General features: G+C 43.0%; 1 protein-coding gene across 1 annotated transcript in view; it reads right to left on the bottom strand.

Moving 5' to 3' along the window:
* Positions 1–18,620, bottom strand: part of OTOG (otogelin) — a 1,187,449-nt gene extending 1,168,829 nt beyond the window's left edge. The window contains exon 1 of the mRNA XM_086954148.1: positions 18,531–18,620. Coding sequence (XP_086810274.1) covers positions 18,531–18,620 — 90 coding nt within the window. The remainder of the gene's footprint in view (positions 1–18,530) is intronic.
* Positions 18,621–20,058: the final 1,438 nt, after the last annotated feature.

Genomic DNA, 20,058 nt, shown 5'->3' with positions numbered 1-20,058 from the left:
ACTCTGCCGCATGTTGGGTTTCCGGCTGCCGCCAAACCCAACATGCGCAGTGTGCTCTGTTCATGCTGCTGCAGCAACGTTATGGTGCGGAACGTGTTACTATGGTGATTATGATGCCATGTTGCCGGCGGCAAGGTGAGTAACTCACGCAGCCGCGCGACGGAGCTCGCAGCTTTAAATTATTAATACAATTTCAACATGAAAGTTGAAAATTGTACTAATAATTTATAGCGGTGTGCTCTTGAAATGCACCAATAATTGTTGGTTGGGTAACGCCCTACCGCCCCAATGGTAAAATCGCTACTGGACTAGAGGACGGCGAAATTCATAAAATTTAGATGAGGGGGAGGGTGTAATAGGGGCCAGATGCCTACTTGTGTGGGTGATAACTTGGCCAGGGCGGAAACCATGGCCTACACCTAATGATTAAAAAACCTATGAAGAACAACCTGCAATGCTTTTTTAAACAATGTAATTTAGACGTTTGCTAATCAGATTGGTGGAAACCGGTGCCCCTGTTCTGCACTAAAGGGCTCATTAGGATGGCGGGTGGACATGAGTCGGCATCGCTGCCATTTTAGACACCCTGTACCATCCACCAGGCAATTGGAACGATTGCCTTTGGCATTGAAGTGGCGGACGAACTTTGTGTCCGCCGCAGTATACTCACCGCCATCCTAATTGGGTGGTGGGTAAATCGCTGTGTGATGGAGGAAGGACCGCCACCACCGGCCCTGTGGGAGTGGTCCTTCCACCATCCTAATCGGCCCCTGAGTGTGTTGGGTACAGAATAGAAATAAACATTGTCAAAGACAATAGGTCTTGCTAGGAAAACTGGTGCACTGGATATATCTTTATCATTACAAGAACTTTCCACAAAAAATGGAAAAAAAGAAAATGTCCCGCTGCTTAAATGTGGCAGCAATAATCATAATAAACACAATCAGCATTTTACATTAAAAAATTATTAAGAATTGCATATACATTTTTAACAACAGAACATATGTTTCCTTGCAGGGAGGTGTACTCAGAAAAGGGATAAAACCTTTTTCGTTTTATGCTACAATGCAGGAAAATATTATGCTTTTTGGTGCAAATAAAAATTACTATTATTTTTGAGTTACTGTAGCCTTAAGACACAGCTTAAAGACACAAAGATGACTAAAATGTTTTAAAAAAGGACAACGCAAGGGAAGTAATGTAAATATCTTTTCTTTATGCGGATGCGAAGCAACCACAAAAGATACAGTACATCATATAATAAATAAGCAAACAGTTTATACTGATACACAATAAAACTTTAAAACAATACAAATGAGTAAAAACCAGCTACCTAAAAAAATCAATCGATTCTGGATACTCTAGATCTATAAGAGGCCCACAAGAAACTTAACACTGCACAAAGTGTAAGAGGGTTGGGTAGCAACTGTAAATGCAAGAGGGCCACTTTGGAATGCCTAAACATTAGGTTTTTTACCAAGGGCCGGAGGAAACGCTTACTGGGGAATTAACAATATTTACACGATAGTATAAAATGTAACGTGTCCTGAGGAGATTGAAGATTGCAGACACAGGGATCTCGTTGATCTGGCGAGAGAAGTAAACCCACCGGGGATGCTAAAAGGTGATGGAGCTGGTTGAATCTAAAACTTGTAACAAAAAATCTATTGTGAGCACTAGTTAGGGCCAATAAGTATAGTTTGATGACCGGAACCGATTTTAACGTCCACCTTACTTAAAGTGTCATGTGCAAAAAAGATATCTGGCCTGCCTATAGCCTGAAAAGACTCCTTTATGTACTTTATTCAAGGTATTTTGTTACCATGCTCCAATTTCAGGCAATCTGATACAATCATGTGATTTAAATTCTTATGATCTGAAGTCCATATCCTAATCCAGCACACTAACAGCCTGATTCATCATTGGGAAGTTTTGCGAGTCTGAAATAGCGATTCATAAGGAATCGCTATTCCAGACTCGCAAAACGGGATTCATGTAGGAATAGCAATATTTTTTGCGATTCCTACAGATTCCTTATTTGCGATTAGCAAATTGCTAATCGCAAATAAGGAATACTCCCCATTCATTCCTATGGGCCAAAAGGCCCATAGGAATGAATGGGGAGTTATTCCTTATTTGCGATTAGCAATCAGCTAATCGCAAATAAGATAGCGATTTAAAGAGTGCCAGGGGTGTCCAGAGGACACCCTGTAGCACCCCTTAAATGCTAATTTAAACAGGTGTTGCGCACACACATGTCCAAAGGACATGTGTGTGTGCAACATGCAACTTAGAAAAATGCTTTTAAAAGCATTTTTCTGAGTTTTCGCTATTTACCACGAGGTTTGACCTCGCGGTAAATAGCGGCCCGAAATTGCGATTTCGCAATTTGAAAATGGATGGTGAATTGCATTTAAGGAATCTCAAATAGAGATTCCTTAAATGTAATTCCTCGCAAATTTGCGAATCACTATTACCGAGTTTTGCATTTGGGATGATGAATCCCAAATGCAAAAATTGCACTCGCAAAGGGCCAGATTCTCAGAATCTGGCCCTTTGTGAGCGCAATTACCTTTCATGAATGAGGCTGAATAGGTTTAATTGCCACTAGGTCCACCAAAAAGCCAACCCATAGCTCTTCATGCACAGACCAAACTGGCGTACCTTGTGTGACTAGTAGAATTTGATGCAGAACTTTATTTTCCGCCACCTGTAACCTGTGTGGGGGCACATAACCCCCGATTTCACTACTGTATACTACTCTTGAGATGCCTTTGGACTTATACAGTTTTAAAATTGCCCATGACCCCAATCTGCTTGCACAACTAGTAAAGGCTCCCAGGGATTCATTCAACTTGTTCAGCTTTCCTTCTAAGAGTGCTTCCTACTGTAGTTTTTTATCAAATAGCACTCCCAAATATGGAAAGGCTGGGACCTTTACAAAAATATGATTGCCAGCAATAAAACTTTTTGTCCGTAGACCCCGTGGCCCCACCACTAGTACATAGGACTTGGTGTAATGTACCGACAGGTCCAGCCTGTCCATAAATGCCACAAAACCATCTATTAAAACCTGCAGGCCCCCACCTGTACAGGCCATGAGCACCGCATCGTCAGCATAGATGTAGGCCAGGCAGAACTCTCCTACCTACTCTAGGGGAGTCTGACTGGAGGGCCAAGAGTGCCGCCTCAAGGCCGATGATATAGACCGAGAATAAAAAAGGAGCTAAAATGCACCATTGGTGCACCCCCGTATACAATTAAAATGACTGGAAGTGTCTCGCTCGTGTACAACACTCACTGCCGCCGATGTATGGGCATGGAGTGATATAAGTAGATTACAATACCAGGATCCACTTCCAATGAGGTTAGTATGTCCCACAACTTAGACTGGTTTACCCGGTCAAATGCGGACGTAAGGTCCATAAAGGCCAAGTACATGGCGCCCAGTAGGGCCATAGTATACTTGGAAATCAGAAGGTAGAGATTGAGGCATTGGTCCGATGTTGACAAGCCCTCACAGAAACCATATTGGACTTTGGATAAGATCTGGTTATCTGTGGCCCACAAAGACAGTCTAGATAAAAGTACCCAACCCAGGACCTTAACTACAGCATTAATTAGGGAGATTGGACAATAGGATTGCGGCTTATCCTTATCTCCTTCTTTAAAAATTGGCAAATGGAAAATAAAGTGAAATATTGGCCAACTGGCTAAACACCAAACTACATATTTTTTAGGTAAATGTGCACATGTGATCAGGCAATGTGGTCACTCACAGTGCAAAGGAGCTAATGGCTAAAGTGGTTTGAAAACTATGACATGTTGTGTGTAGTGGTGGGTAGAAATAAAAACGGGGAATGACAATTTAACAGACCAATAAATAATGAGTACTGGCACAAAGCCTTACTTTGTTTGTATGTGTTTTGTATTTATGATTTTTTGATTGCATGAGGTGGGGAACCAGTTACAATTTTCTCTCAGACAGGCAGAAAAAGTAGACTGCTTTATGTTCTGCATGGGGACTTAAACTTTGATAACCTTGGATTCCTCCGTTTCCTTCTTTAGGTGAAATATTTTTGCCACCAAAAACCAGGAGATGTCTATGGTTTTTCACCTAAAAGCCTGCACCAGATAACCATAGATATGTCCGCACGTCAGCACAACATTTGGCAGCATTATTTGTGTAAATGTAAATGTATTGGCATTTATATAGCGCACTACTTACCCGTAGGGTCCCAAGGCGCTTCGACCGCTGCAAAACCCTTCCTGGCTTCCCTGAGAGATGGTCCCTTAATGGGTATCTCCAGGGTGAGACCAGGCATCCCCGGCGGTCTGGTGGGGCGGTTACTGAAGATGAGGCAAGCTAATGCCCAGAGTTGCCGAGTGTGATCGCTGATCAGAGTGGGCACCGAGGCGAGAGAATTATCGAGTCCGCTGACCCTGGTCCAGAAACCTGCCGCGCCGGGAATCGAACCCTGGTCCCGGGCCGTCCTCTGCTCTCGGGTCTGCCGCCTCTAACCAGCGAGCCACACTACTTCACTAGCAGCGGACCGCCTTCACTATGATCACTGTGTTCTGAGCTGTTTTCTGTCTAGCAACCACTCTTCTTAACTAATCACTACACCTAATCATTAATCCTCCTTGCCACAAAAGAGCTGTTGATATGCACCTGCTTTAACTCCTTCCCTTACTGCACAATCCTAATTTCTACCCAAAATATTTTCGCGTTTTCAAAAATCTCATTGTGATATTGTTAGACAGACAAGTCTTTTCCTCTATCTACACTATTCACAGTTGTACCTGGAGAACTTTACTCTTCTTTAAAAGGCGCTCCTTCCTTTTCAACATTGGATCTCTCCACCCCCCGCCCTTTTACCATTGAGGTTCAAGAGATACTCTCCACCAAAATGATCTTCCACTTCTCAAATGCAGCCGACTACAGCATTGTAGCTATGATTCTCATATTCTTCATGTGGATATTCCCCTTAGGACTGGCTGTGGTCATTCATCTTCTCACCTACCATTTGCCTAGTGGGTAATAGTTTTCAGTGAGTTAATATTCCACCTACTGATGGGTCTGTTCCTTCCCCTCCTTTACCCCCTCATATGCAGCCCAAACTGCCCAGGTATCACTGTCATTTACATTGGATAACTCTGAAATAGCTTATGCTTTACTTATCCAAATTTGAACTTATTTGTTTAATATGCTCAGCCATTGAAAAAAACTATTGGCCCCCTCATTACATTCACTGATCTCGTTTGCTTTCTCTTTCTACTATAAACCCTTGGTATTTTCTCTTGAGCCATTTGTTCCTTTGCTACACCATCACCTAAACCACCACTCACTTCCAGCTCCTTAATATCCAGTTATAGAGCCCTGTCTTTCATTCCACTTGGAGAAGGATCATATGAATATTGTAGACCTTACCAAAAGTTCAGTTCTCCAGTGGACTATTGTAGGACCTGGAACTTTTTGCAGAGTCAGACCCAGACTTTTGATTTTCTTTGCTGAACCCATTTTTGTTGGCTTTTAGGACTATGCACACTTTACTCCGGCTAGCCAGTGGTAAAATGATTGTACTTTTCCTTTTAAACATAGTGAAATTGGTATACACCTGATTGGTCTATTTCATTTATCCAGTGAACGGTGCTACATATATCCAGGGATTGTAATTTAACCACACTCATTGCTCTGATTGAGACCCCCACTTGGGTAGCAGCGGAAAACCTGTCTCACGCCTACCACTATAGTCTGAACAGCAGTTTTAAACTGCCATTTCGACTGGCAAAATAATCCTTTCGTAAGGCCTAACCCTTCATTTTTTATTCTTACAAGTCGTGCCTGAGGTAGGCACTAAAGGCTCATAGAGAAGGTGCCTGATATTTAAATAGAAGGACGTGTGTGCTATATAGACTAAGAATGGGTTACCTTATTACATTTATTAAGGAAACTGCTAGAGAAATACTTCTGCCACTTATTTGAATTGTAATTTATAAATGCTCTTTAATGGTAAATTCAGATTTTAAATTACTATTCTGAACATGCCATTTTTAGAAAGTTGGTGTTTTCTTGCCTAAACCATATGTGCTTTTCTGCCAGTGTCTAGAGTCACATGACTGTTAATGGTTCTCCTGTTGTGTTATGTGTATCTCTTCCAGATGGGACAAAAGGGCATTGGGTGTAGGGAAGGGTGTTCCTGTCTTGAGCTGGATGGCCTGGGGTTTGCACTCAGACTTCTTGTACTTCAGAGGGCAGCTTGAGAGCTGTATGCAGGCCCTTCCTGACTTCGGAAAATGCCTGCCCTTTCACTGGCAAATGCAGTCTATCCCTGGGCCTGGCTGCTCTATGTTCCCCTAGACGGTTTGGCGTGAAGGAACTGACCAGAACCAATTAAGGGCTTAGGGGTAGACAAAGAGGGTGTCCCCCACACACATGCTGGCAATGAGTATAAAATGCCACCCTCAGAACCTCTGATCAGAACACTCCTGGACCTGTGGTGACTCAGAGGGAGGCCTTACTGTCTGAAGCCTGAATGAAGACTGGGCCTGCCTATGTCGACCCGGTGGAAGTGACTCCAAGGGTCACTACGCTGACCTCCTGTTTAAGATACAGGGACTCTGCAAACTTCCAGAGGCCTTTCCCTGCATCTGTCCAGCCAACCAGTAGCAACTGGACCTTCCTGAGCCCTGCTCTTGGCCTCTGCTGGAGTGAATCCAAACACCCAAGGGGTGCCCCCCAGGTATGGGAGCCTTGGCTGGTGGTAGAATGTACTCCTCCAATCCTAAAAACTACAAGAACTGGACTGACTCCATATGAAACACTAGGGACTCTGAGCTCTAGGTATAAAAAAATGTTCCGCAGTCTCGTCACAAACGTGAGTGGACTTCACCGAGGCCAATATGAGACCCATATACTACTGCTGAAGTGAACTTCCAGACACAGACCCCGTACTTCACTTCCCAGAGCTCTTCAGATTCATAACGGCCACCCTGTGTGTTTCCCACCAACTCAAAGTCACCATTGTCGACCAGCTCTTTGCACCGACAATGACTAATGCTCCAACCTGAGGTTCTAACTGAAGCCTGGGACTTCAATAACCAGCCATCAGCGAACCCCTCTCCAGATCCAGCCTGTAGCCCAACTGCTGCCTCCCTCGTCGACTAGTGCTCCTCATGAGAAAACCAGACTAACTTAGAAGGTAAACTTTCCACAAGAACATACCTGGTCCCAGTATCCGATCACGCTACATCGTAGTTGGCCTTAAATTTTGAGTTTGACCCAATCCAGAACAACCAGATAACCATGATTAGTGCTTTGTGCTTTTTAGTATTATTTCTACTGAAACATGTAAAAAATCACTTCTCCGGTTCTACTTATTGGATTTATGCTGTTTTGGTGTCATTTAATTTATTGAAATTAACTCTAGTTCTCTAGATTTGTTTGGCATTTTTCTTATGCTGTGTTTCCACTTTGTTACTGTTTGAGTGCTGCATAAAAAACTTTACACATTGCCTCTAAGTTAAGCCTGACTGCTTTTATGCCAAGCTACCAGAGGGTTAAACAAAGATTTGTTTAGTGACTGTTGTAGTTCACTCTGACAAGGATTGTGTTTATTACTTGAGTAGGGCTCTCACCTCTCTCAACTAATAGCACAATGTCTTACACCTATTCATTAGTATTCCATTTTATGCCTTCCTCCCAAATGCGACAGTTCCCAATTATGCCACACACACTCTATTAACCTCTGCCATGCCTTATAAGGTCCATTTACATTCATCATCTGACCATCCGTTTTTAATCAATCCCTAAACAAATATCACACTCTGTTTTCCAAGTCAGACCATGGTGTTAAACTTACTGTCATCTGGCTCAGACCATCTCATGCAACACTTCTAACTTCATCTTCTCCATTCAATCTAAGTGACAGCTAATTATTTCCACACCACATTGAATGCTATAAGAGTCAGGGCACCTTCAGAGAGAGGGTCACTGGCACTGTGACCGTTCCCCCAAAATATGCATGGGATTTAGAGAGGTCAGGACAACTGAATAAAGACAGGTATGATTTTCCACTTTTCTGTAATAAGGACATCATCCGCTTTTGTGACCCTCACACACACACTTCATATAGGCTTGCATTCCACTACCTAAAACACCAGTTGTGTCATGAATGTCTTTAATAATAATGCCCACTAAGGAGCCAATGGAAATGGTGGATATTGCACTGTGTCAAAATCCAGTGACATAACTTCACAACTTAGTAACAACTGTGAAAATAAATTTTCTCAGGCAAAACATGTATTGTGCTTTCTCACGTCTGTATCCACTGGGAGGGATGGTGCCTGGAATCTTTCTTTTTTTATTTGGTTATATGTATATATATGTTTTATGGTATACTGAAAATATGGCATTGATCCAACCGTTCTGGAGCTACTCTACATCCCATTCTCAAATAATCTTTCCTACCTGCAAGAATTATAGGGACATATGTATTATTTATTTATTTATAACGTTGTATATAGCACGAACAAGTTCCCGAAGGATATCAGAGCACTTTACAATATGATGGGATGAAGAACATAAATGAAATATCAACATCCTGTAGAAAGAGTCTATGAGAAAGAGAGAGAGAGAGAGAGAGAGAGAGAGAGAGAGAGAGAGAGAGAGAAAAAAAGACTGGAATGGTCGCAGACTGCGGGACAATTGTACCTGGGGGGGTAATACAATAAGCAGGTGTACACAGGAAACGAGGGGGGTCACAGTGTGTATTAAAGAAGAGCCGTTACAAATGGAGGTACCATGTTAGTGGGAACAATGTCAACGAGCAAGTGAGCCTATCCCTCTTAGGGTAAGAATTTGTTCATTAGGAATCAATTCGCTTCCAATTTGAAAGCCTTTGTTGAAGAGATTCTGCTCACTTCGGGTGGAAGAGAGTTCCATATCTTTGGGGCAGCGCCGGAGAAAATTCGGTGACAAGTTCATTTTTTGTTAAGGATGAGTGGTTTCAAGAGGAAGGTAGTGGAGCTTCTTGAGGCTCTTAAACCACAGGATAGTTCAATTTTTTGCACAAGGTACCTGGGAGTATTGAAGTGAAGGACTTTGTATGCCAGAATGGCAATCTTTAACTGAATTTGTGCTTTGTAGGGCAGCCATTTGTGAGATTTTAGGACTGGGGATATATGGTCGTATTGTTTGGTGTCTGTAACCAGTCTAGCCGCCGCGTTCAGTGATGACCTTAGTGGAGCAAGGGCATATTTGGGAAGGCCACAGAGGGTAGCACTGCCATAGTCTAGCCTCGGCAAGACAAGTGCTTGGACCACCTGCTTGAAATCATTTAGTGGAAGGAAAGGTTTGATATTTCTGAGTGACCTTAACAAGTGGTTTGCTCCTTTACATACATTGCTGTTATGATTTTTCATATTCAGGTGCTTGTCCATGGTGACTCCGAGAGATTTGGCTGAGTCTATGATGAGAGGAGTACAATTGAAAGCAGTGAGGTGACTTAGCCAAAGGTCTAGCTTGGGGATGTGGTTTGGTGGTTCTCCATTAACCAATTTTGAGTAGACGTTAGGGTAATGTTGAGAGAGATGATGTTTTCCAGGCATTAGAGTTTTAAATAAAGTTGCGTGTCTTCTACATACATGTGGAAGAGAATGTTCATGGAGTTTAATGAGTTAGTGAGAGGTTCCAGGAAAAGGTTGAAGAGGATAGGAGATAGTATGGACCCTTGGGGGACCCCCATGAGTACAGGAGAGTGCTGGGAGAGAGAGTGGTTTGCCTTGACTCTTTGTGATCTGTGATGTAGGAAAGATGAGAACCATTGTAGCACCTAATCAGCAAAACCCATTCTTTTTTGCAGGATGGATAGGAGGTTGTCATGATTAACCGTGTTGAATGCAGAGGAAAGGTCAAGGAGAATCAGGAGGCAGGATTTGTTTTTTGTCAAGCATTTTTAAAATGTCATCCATAACATGAGTGAGAGCCGATTCGGTGCTGCGCCCCTTCCGAAAACCCGATTGATGTTGGTCTAGGAGTTGATAATTCTCTATGTGAGCACATAGTTGAGATGGTACACATTGTTCTAGACATTTCGCTAGGGTGGGGATGTTGGAAATGGGGCGTAAATTATTGATATCAGATTTGTCAGCATTATTATAATAGGTGATACCTGAGCTGTTTTTAGGCAATTGAGGATTGTGCCTTGTGAAAGAGTAGCGTTTACAATCCTTGTCCCGGTGGGGATAATTGCATTCTTGATTTCTTTGAAGATGGCCGGAGTCAACGGGTCACTAAAGTTGCTGGATGAGTTGATATTCTGAAGAATCTTGTGGATGTCATTTTCACTAAATGGGGTAAAGGTGCCCCATGAGGCAGTGTTCTTGGTGGTTGATTTGCCCTTTTGAAGGGGGGTCAAGGGGGTAGGCGGCACTTGAGGAAGGCTGTAGAGCCTTCTTAGAGTCGAGGTCAGCAGAGATGAGTCTTAATTTCTCTGAGAAGCAAGCGGCCAATTCTCCCCATGAGGGTGGGCTACCACCAGGTTCATAGTGGTTTGGACCAAGGACTGATTGCTGTTTGACCAATTTGAACAGTTTCTTGGGAGGTTTGCCACTTGATCCAGTTGGTGTCTGAAGTAGTCAGCCTTGGCACTCTTGATTTGTTTGCTGTAGAGGCTCCTGACATCTCTGAGGAGTTTTAGATGGTCCGAAGAGGGATTGGATCACCAGGAACGTTCAACTGCCCTAAGGTTGCGTTGTTCTGTGTTTAAGTTGTCATTATACCACATTTTGGATATTTTTGTTGTGGCATTTTTATGTTGGAGTGGAGTAATGTCATCCATGATGTTGGTGATTGTCGAATTGTAGGCGTCGGTGAGTGATTGCACCTCGACCAAGTCAGCTTGGGCGGAGAGGGCAGATTTACATTGGGCAATTAGATTGTCAGAGTTTATTGATCTGAGGTCTCTTTTCCAAATCTTTGATTTCAATGGTTGAGCCTTCCTCATCAACACCTCCCTGTTAATGTAAAAGAGGATGCTATGGTGGACGGACCAATCACAAGGGGTAATGGCATCTAGGGTGATGGTCTGCCCTTTAGAGATAATGAGGTCTAGAGTTTCTCCTTTAATATGAGTTGGTTGGTTGCAATGCTGAGTCAGATCTTGATCCTTTAAGAATAGGGCTCCCAGTTTTATGGTATTTATTTTGTTGACATTTCCTTCTGTATTTATCCATATTTCTTTTTTGATAATTTTATCAGTATTTATCCATATTTATTTTGGTTTTATGGAGAAACGAAGCTGAAATTAGTATATTTCCACATTTATTTAACCAGTAAATATGCACTCATGCTTGAATGCCGACTAGGTTTCAGCGCTGTAAACACCCACAGAAGCTAAATCACTGTACTTCTAAGAAAATATGTACATTTCAGTATCAACCGTGTGCATACCTACTGCTGTTAAAGCCTCTTTACTAAAAGTCCTTTCTTTTTTTGCCTCCTTACCCATCTATCCATGCAGATATTGGCATGGCGGAAAATATTTAGAATTACTCAAAAAGCAACCCAATTTCCGTTTTTATCCATATTTAAAAATACAGACAAGAAAATAAATGTTTTCCGTCTGTATTTATCTGTAAAAATCTGTAAAAATGGAAAACAGGTTGCATTATTTAGGAATGATTTAAGGCAAGAAACAGCGGAGTTGTTGGGGTTATACCAGTGAAGGTTAAAATCACCAAGAAAGATTTAAGCCAAAGCTGAGTCGACATTGCTAGTGATGATTTATATTAGTTGCTCAATGAAGGGGAGATTGTCACCCCGGGGTGGTAAAAGGTGAAGTTTGCAAGCCGGCAGGTACTTACTTAAGATGTTGAGACACAGGTATTCACTGGAGGAAGGCGCAGAGGACTCCAAGAGAGAAATCAAGAATGTGTTCCTGAGAATACAGACTAGGCCACCACTCAACTTCAGAGCTCTGTCTATCCTAATTATGTCATGAGTTGGAGGAACTAGGAGGTTTAAGATAGGAGTGGAAGTTGGATTTAGCCAAGTGACAGTGAGGTTAATAATGTCTAAATCATTGTGTTGGATGAGGTTGAATATATCTGGGAGTGTTTACTGGCTGATCCGCAATTACGTAGTACACATTTACACATTTAGGTCAAAGTGGATTGGGGGGAAGGTGTCTGGGTGATGTTCACATAGGTGAGGTTGTCAGAATTGCTGCATCTAGGATTTCTAGGAGGTTCTCTGTTCGGGTTATAAAGGATGGAATGTATTTGTCTCTGCTGGACCATGTTAGATTTGGACCGAGAAGAGCAACGGTTGTGACTGTCATGGAGATCAATGGACGCCGGGTGTGTCTCCCATCCTCTGGGACTGGTGGAGACATTGGGTAGTAGAATGAATTTCGAGATGAAGGGGGCTAGAGGCTGATCAATGTGGTCGCTTTCCCTAGTGGACGCTCTGGGCTAATTCGCAGAGGTGAGGAGAGAGCTGATCACGGGGAAAAACTCATTTGAGAGGGCTTTCAGGTCATGTAGCACAGAAGTGAGAAGGTGCAACTGTTGAGATATCTGGTCGTGCTGCCAAGTCTGAGTGTTGTTCTAGAGGTGGAGGGTGTGAGGGAAAAACGAGCGGCGACAGGGGGCCCCTGTGTAAGCCAGTTGAGGCCTGTGTGGAGGATCGTTGCCCAGATTCTGGAATAGCATGTGGCAAAGTTATAGGGATGCGGGAAGGGGCATTGCCTAATAATCGAGAAGACTGTAGGTCTTGAGTAAACCTCTCAGCTTGAGAGAAACCCTGGGATGGACTGACAGACGGTGAGGAGATTTAGCCCATAGATCGGCGAGGAGGGCGGTCTCGGTGCTGTGGTTGCTGCAGAATCCAGACTGGGAGGCATCTAGGATGGAGTACTCTTCGATGAAGGCTGTTAGCTGGGCGTTCATGTGTCTCTCAGTGACTTTGGTTGCGAATGTGAGGAGGGAGATGGGTCAGTAGTTTTTTAGGTCCGTTGGATTGCCATTGGTTTTGTGAGTCGTCCAGGAAGATGCCGGATCTGAAGGAGGCATTGATGGTCCGGCCTAGTTCGGGTGCGATAGCAGCTGCGGCCCTGTGGAATATGTGTTATGGGCAGGGGTCCATTGGGGCTCCTAAGTGGGTTTTCTTCATGGTCATGGTGATATGTTCGACGGTGGCGGGATTCCAGGTCCTGGTGGTTGGCTTATCGAGGTGGTGATGAGGGGGGTGGTGTCTGGCGTCTGTACACTGAAGTTGTCGTAGAGGGTCTTGATCTTCAGGTGAAAGTAGGAGCTGAGCTTGTCACAGAGTTCCTGGGAAGGTGTGACGTCCATCACTTCGCAGGCAACACCTGCGTGATCTCCACTGGCTACCTGTGGCAGAAAGAATAAAGTTTAAAGCCCTTGTTTTGGCTCACTCTGCCCTGGACAGACGTGGTCCAATCTACCTAAGGAACCGTTTCAGGTTCTAGGTCCCTGCTAGACAGCTGCGTTCAGCAGCGAGCTTCTTGCCCTTGTAGCCCGCTTTCACGTCAAGAGAATTGGTGGGAGCTCTCTTGCTTTCAAGGCAGCCTCTGCCTGGGATTCCTTCATTTGGACCTCTGCAGTATCCAGGACCTTAAGCTCTTCGGAAAAAGACTGAAAACTTTTCTTTTCATCTAATGGTCCTCTCATGTCCTCCTCCACGTGGCTCGTGCTGCGACACTCTTTGAGTAGCTGTGCGCAATATAAATATCAATAACATAACATAATATGTATCATGGATTATCTAATCATTTTGTTGGAGTCTTACACTCCAAGTTAATTAGATCATTTCAACAGATTCAGTTAACAATAAATCTGTCTACTTTCAAAACCTCCCAATTCCATTTGAATGAATGCCAAACCCATCATCACTTGCACAACCTATATAAAGTTTCCTGCTCTGCCGCAGACAATAAGCTCTTTATCTTCTTGCTATGCAACATGTTTTACATATTATTGCTCTTCAAAAATCAGTACAATTAGACTAACTTGTCCCTCACTACTAACTTTAACAACTCCTTCCTTTTACATACCCGACTTCTGAATATCACTCTACTATGCTTACTAGTTTTGCCTCCCCATCACCGACACAGCTTATCCCAATATTCAACTATGCTAACACTTCTTGTGCCCCATCTAACTCTAGGTCCCCAAACCATAAAACCTTTAGTTCTGATGTACAAGATAATGCACGGCCTAAACTTCCTAATGAATCAATTACTCTCCTCAGGAGCATAAGGCTCATGCTTTAAATTAATAGTGGTTCTACATGTGTGGGAACCCAACTCCCAATAAAACTATTGTTGAGTATCTTACATTCGGTTCTTCTCCTAAATGCTATTATGCCTTGTCCTTAAGCACCAGAATCTTTATTTCAATTCTACCAATCTGCTCAACCTCAGTCCAATGAAGCTTCTCCACCCTCAACTCCACTAAAACAGCCCACACGCATTTAGCACATTTCATTACCTCAGCTTGCTACCTCCATCACCATATGTTTGCTTTATCTGCAGCCATAGACACCCACTAACACCATATCTTAATTTGCACATTAAGGCCCCTTGACATTGCAAGCTCTCAACTCAACTGTTTTGCTTCTATCTGAGGTACTCTCCTATTTTCATTCTATTCTACTTCACTGGTGACATTATCTTCTCCTTGGGGCTATTACACCACTTACTTGCCGATGACACACAAATCTTCTTCTTTTCAAATTTCTCAGTCGATCAATAACCTTTTATCTCTGACTGTCTTATTTATCTTTATAAAACTTCGCAACTAACAGACTATACAATATTCCCAGAAACATCACTACTTCACACTGTCATCCTCAAACTGGCTGGCTTTCTGCTAACAACAGGCCCCTCTAAAAATGTCTAACACTCTACTACACATTTCTTCTACCATATTTAGATGCATATTCTCCCAGGCAATGAGTGAGCTGGGTCCAGGACCAGGGGGCCAATTTTCCAAGGGAACATGGAACTATGAGCATTAAAGTGATGCCAGTAGCTGCACCCTTCTCATCTTGCTCCAGCCTTGTCCTTGTCCCTGCCTGTTCGTTTCTGTCTGATTTACCAGTTTAAAATGACTTTAGTCCTTCATTATCATATGGTGGGCGATGTTTATAACACCCCTTTAGTCCCCTTTCTTGCCCATCTTTCACCCTCTGACTCCTGCTGGCAAAAATCAACAAAACCATCAACTGCCTGAGGCAGCTAAGCTATCTGTGGTTTTGGTGAGCTGGGGAGGTCAGGGGATATTTGTGCTGGGGGGCCAGTCCCTTAACATCCAGGTACTATCCAGTGAACACAAAAGGGACTCCCAGCTGCCTCATTTATTTCACTACCATCAGCTAAGGTGCCGAATTTACCTCTGTCCACGCCTGGGGCGCTATCCTAGCAAAGCCTGACTCTGTAATCCTCACACAACTGAAGATAAACTAAACACGGTCTAACTATACCTAAACCACTCCGTGCACCATGTAGATTTCTGTATTTCTGACTTCTTGGACCCATACACTAGAATGTGCTTTCATTGACCTTTAGGGTCAACTCAACACTACAGATGTTTAAAACAAACTAACATTTTACCTCTTAAAATAGATTGGCTTACCACCAAAAAGGGAAGTAAACACAAGGTGATGATGGACGGAGTACTGAATCTTTTCAAACACTCACCTCAGTCACAGATCTGGATTGAATCCATGGTTGTTCTTTAGCTCACTTTGCCACCCTACTTCAGACACAATGACATGCAAATCAGTCTTGACACTGTGCCTCATGGGAACAGTCCAGCCCAAAATGACAAGCCATGTCTTCCCTGGACCATAAACAAGCATCCTGGTACCAGTTTTGGGGTAACACCCCTCATCAGCCAGGCTAGCTTGAATCCAGTGGAAAGTGAGCAAGGGACCCACTCTGGGCATAGCCAGCCAACTTAGGGCAAACAAAAGCAAACACAAGGAGATGATGGACGGAGTAATGAAACTTTTCAAACACTCACCCCCAGTCACAGATCTGGGTTAAATCCATCATAGTTATTTGGCTCACTTCGTCAAACCAGTTCAGACACAGATGTATGCAAATCCGTCGTGACCCTGTGCCTCATGGGAACAGTCCAGCCCTTCAGAGTCAACCCCACACTTTAGGTGTTTAAAACAACACTAACACGTTAACTCTTGAAATAAGTTGGCTTACCACAAAGAGTGACCAAACAGTCTATATTTGTAAGTTTTCTACACAAACCTTTAGTGAGGAGCTTTACGCCCAGTCTTCGACTGCATTATGATTTCTTTCTCTTATAATGTGTTGGGGTGTCTCTCTGTTGGCCCTTGCAATCATTTTATGCAATAATTTTTGCAAAAAATAGCAGCTGCAACTAATTTGATTTTTGAATGAAACGTGTTCAACCTTTCTAATCGAAATGTTACTTTCATCTATTCTACATGTTAAATAACTAAAGTCAGTCAGCGTGGGAAACCAAAATATGCTCGATCAACTGCTGGTACATTTCTCGCAGTAACACTGATCTATAAAGCTTCACAAAATTCATGTACTACACCACGTAATCATGAAAGGGCATTTAATTTAAAAAACGCCTTCTAGAAGGGAGTTGCAATTAGAAGTTCTGATAGTAGCATCAAAATATTTTCTGTAAATCTGGTCTAATTAACCATTTTGATACAACAATGGTCACAAAAGGCTTTAAACAAAGAATGACAACATAACATTTTGACTTTTTAGGTTGCAGTATTTTTGTTTAAACTCAGTGAGTTCATATTTTTTTTTATTCTTTTACAAGTCGTCTTAGTGTGTGTGTATTTTAGTTCCTTACAAGGTAAAATATTCTGGGCTAAGTACTTGAATCACAGCTGTCCAAGGATAAAACTTCAATAATGCTCCTGTGCTGTATCATGCCGTTTTAGTGAGTTTTTATTATTCACTTCTTTAAAGTCAAATTTTAAATGTATACAGCCGAATTCATCCACAAAATGAACACATAATATGGGCTCAACAACGTAAGGAACAACCAAAAGTGAATATTTCACTCAATATATTTGAAACTGACTTCCAACTGATGCACCAGCGCTGGTTTTTCGTATGCAGGGGTGCCTATGCTCCCACAAAAAAGCCAAGCCATGGACCACAAATATCAAAAGACTAAACCTGGTCACTGCGAATGGAGATCACTTAGAGAAAGCAGTAACTAGATCGTTCATATTGCAGAGCAAGGCCTTTCTCCATTTAATCAAAATACAGCCTCTTCCCATGTTTAACGCTATAGGTGTCTGAAGAAAAGGAGCCCCTCGTGAATCCCTGGCCTATATTTCATGTTCACCCCCCTATGGAATCTAATCCTGCAGTGAAGGGATGGATGGTAAGGCCTATTCAATTTTGAAAATTCCCTTTACTACAAATGAAAATCCATTGATTGATAGACAATTTTTCATTTTATATTTTCTGACCTCAAAGAGTTACCCGGACTACTATCTCGTTTCTAATCCAGAAAGACCACAATAAATTGTGTCTGATATGTGAAAAACATAATTTGTACCATTTTACAAACAGATAACTATCTCTTGCAGAACCACAGATCTTACATGGCATCCAGAATATAACAGTGTAGGGTTTCGATCAAAGGGACATCGCTGACTTGAAAAGGGAAGAAATAAACACCGCCGTGCAAACAAAGGGTTCCTTTTCACTGTTGAAAAAGCAGACCATGACGTGTGCCTAAAACGGTTTTACAGCAAACACAAAATAACCTCAACTTGTTCTCTACCGATTAAAACGTACACATCTAAATTAAATCAGAGTCAAAATCTGTGAGTGTTGGTTAATTCCATGTTTTAGAAGATAAGATTTTTGATAGTTGAAAAGGATTTGAAACGCTGTAGTAAACACCAGTGTACTTTTTCAAATTAAAATATAACCGTTAATTCAAAATAAACATGGCTGCAGAATTTACGGGTAGTTCTGTGAAAATGTAACATAGTAGAAAAACACCACATTGTGTGGACGTGGAGATCAGGTTACCCCATGCGGTCATTTTCATTCATCACCCTTATTAGGTGCTTTAGAGCGATACAGATCAGACTATTATCTAGTTTCATTTAATTAATAAATTGCTTCAGACAGTAATAGCCCGCCTCTGTGTCCCATGAATGGTATGCCTGAGCTGCTTAGAGCAGGAATCCAGCAGTGGGGCAAAGCATTCAGTGTGGGTTTTTAAAAATGATTGAGGACCCTGGAACGAACACATACATTTTGAACTATGCACATATTTGGAAAAGTCATAATATTTAAAATTATTACGCGTAAACGTTTATTACTATGGAGTATAAAAAGTGCACAAGAATTTTTGAGTGCTGGTGAACTCCAAAAAAGAAATCAGGGCTCAGTGGTCGATACATAGTTTCACTTGATCTGCAAAGCTGCGACCTATAGATGCTGTCACAAGTCAGTAGTTCTGCGCCCCCCTACCTGGTTTCCTTGGGAAGTGGTGTCTCCTTTCGGAAGCATTACACTGCCGTTGTTACTGGGGGAGAAAGAACAAGGCACCGTTTGTTCCATGAGGGTAATCTGTACCTTTTTTGCTCATGCATTCCACATGTTATACTAGAAACACGAGGCTGTGCTTAGAAGTATAGAATTGAAATTGGGCGCGCTGCCTTTAAACGTGGAGGCTACACGACAACAGCATGAAATCGGGTAAAGTGAGGTTTAAAAATCTACCTGCGTAAAACAACAGTGCACTGGGTGAAGAGAGGGCACGTTTATTGGACATGGGCACCCATTTAAAGTCAAGGTCCGAAGGCTCAGCTGGCCAGACCACAGGAGTGCACGGGACCAGAGAGAGCATCCATTCCAGGATGGGAAAGGGCAAATGTCGAACATTCTGTGACAATCACATAATTATGCCACAACTGGAAAAATAATGTGTACAGCTAATAAAAAACGGATTAAACAGCTGTGCAGAAATGTGTCATCATTGTCTCTGAACTAATGCGCTCGGAATGTCAAAGACATTACGAAAAATATATTAACCACTTTTGTGGGCAGGGTGTGGGGTTGGTGACTGGACAACGTGGCCGAGGCAGCAGGCATTTTGGAGTTTGGAAGAGATAATGGACATTGCGGGAGAGGGTTCCCACCGACATAAAAGGACATATGGTGGTACGTATAATTAATAACATTTTATTGTGGACGCTTCCTGGTAATAGGGTTCTTACCTTTCAAAGGGACCCCCCTCTGGCCTGGGTGAAACCGTCCACGAAGGATGCACTGAAAAAGAAAACAAATCTGGTCAGATCCCTGTTTTTGCTCCACTTAACCTGCAAACCCTGACTTATGCTGCCACCTCCTGCAAACGCCGGCACACCTGGGCATTAACTTTCTCTAGGAACGAGCTCGAAGTCGAGCCTACGGCGGATTGTTACATCACCTCTGTGGTGTTCTCAGTGGCTCTTTCTCGTTTAGCAGCACCCCCAATACAATTGTAGGTGCTGTATAGCGCTCCTACAAATATACCGGCGCCTACAACATTATAATAAAATGATTTTGTTGCCGCTTATATATAGCGCGGGCTAAACCCGAAGGTACTGCTGGAGCACTTTACATGAGCATCAGTTACATTACATTAAGGGGTGCTGCCGTGCTGGAATTTTCATGCTCCTGCTCTGCGCCTTGCGCGAGCCCTTAATTAGGGGCCGGCAGAGACCCGAGAAGTTTCCCGTAGGCTAAATCAGAGCTTGGTGAAGAAACACCTGTCGGGCTTCATCTCGCCGGAATCCCTCGTGTCACGAGGCTAAAGCCACGGACTGGCGCGCGGGACTTACCTGGCCGAAGACAGGACATCACCAGCAGCGGAAAGACAAGCGGAGCCAGGCGTGCCCCGTGCTGCGGCTCCATGAGGGGAGATGTGTCTCTCAGCTTGAGTAGGAACACGGCTACCTCACTTAGAGCAGTGGAGAGGGAGGGCGGAGAGCGCTCTCACAGGCGGGGGCGCGTC

Source organism: Lissotriton vulgaris, chromosome 2_1, assembly GCF_964263255.1.
Source record: "Lissotriton vulgaris chromosome 2_1, aLisVul1.2, whole genome shotgun sequence".
NCBI lineage: Eukaryota > Metazoa > Chordata > Amphibia > Caudata > Salamandridae > Lissotriton > Lissotriton vulgaris.
This window is presented reverse-complemented; position numbering and strand designations above follow the sequence as displayed.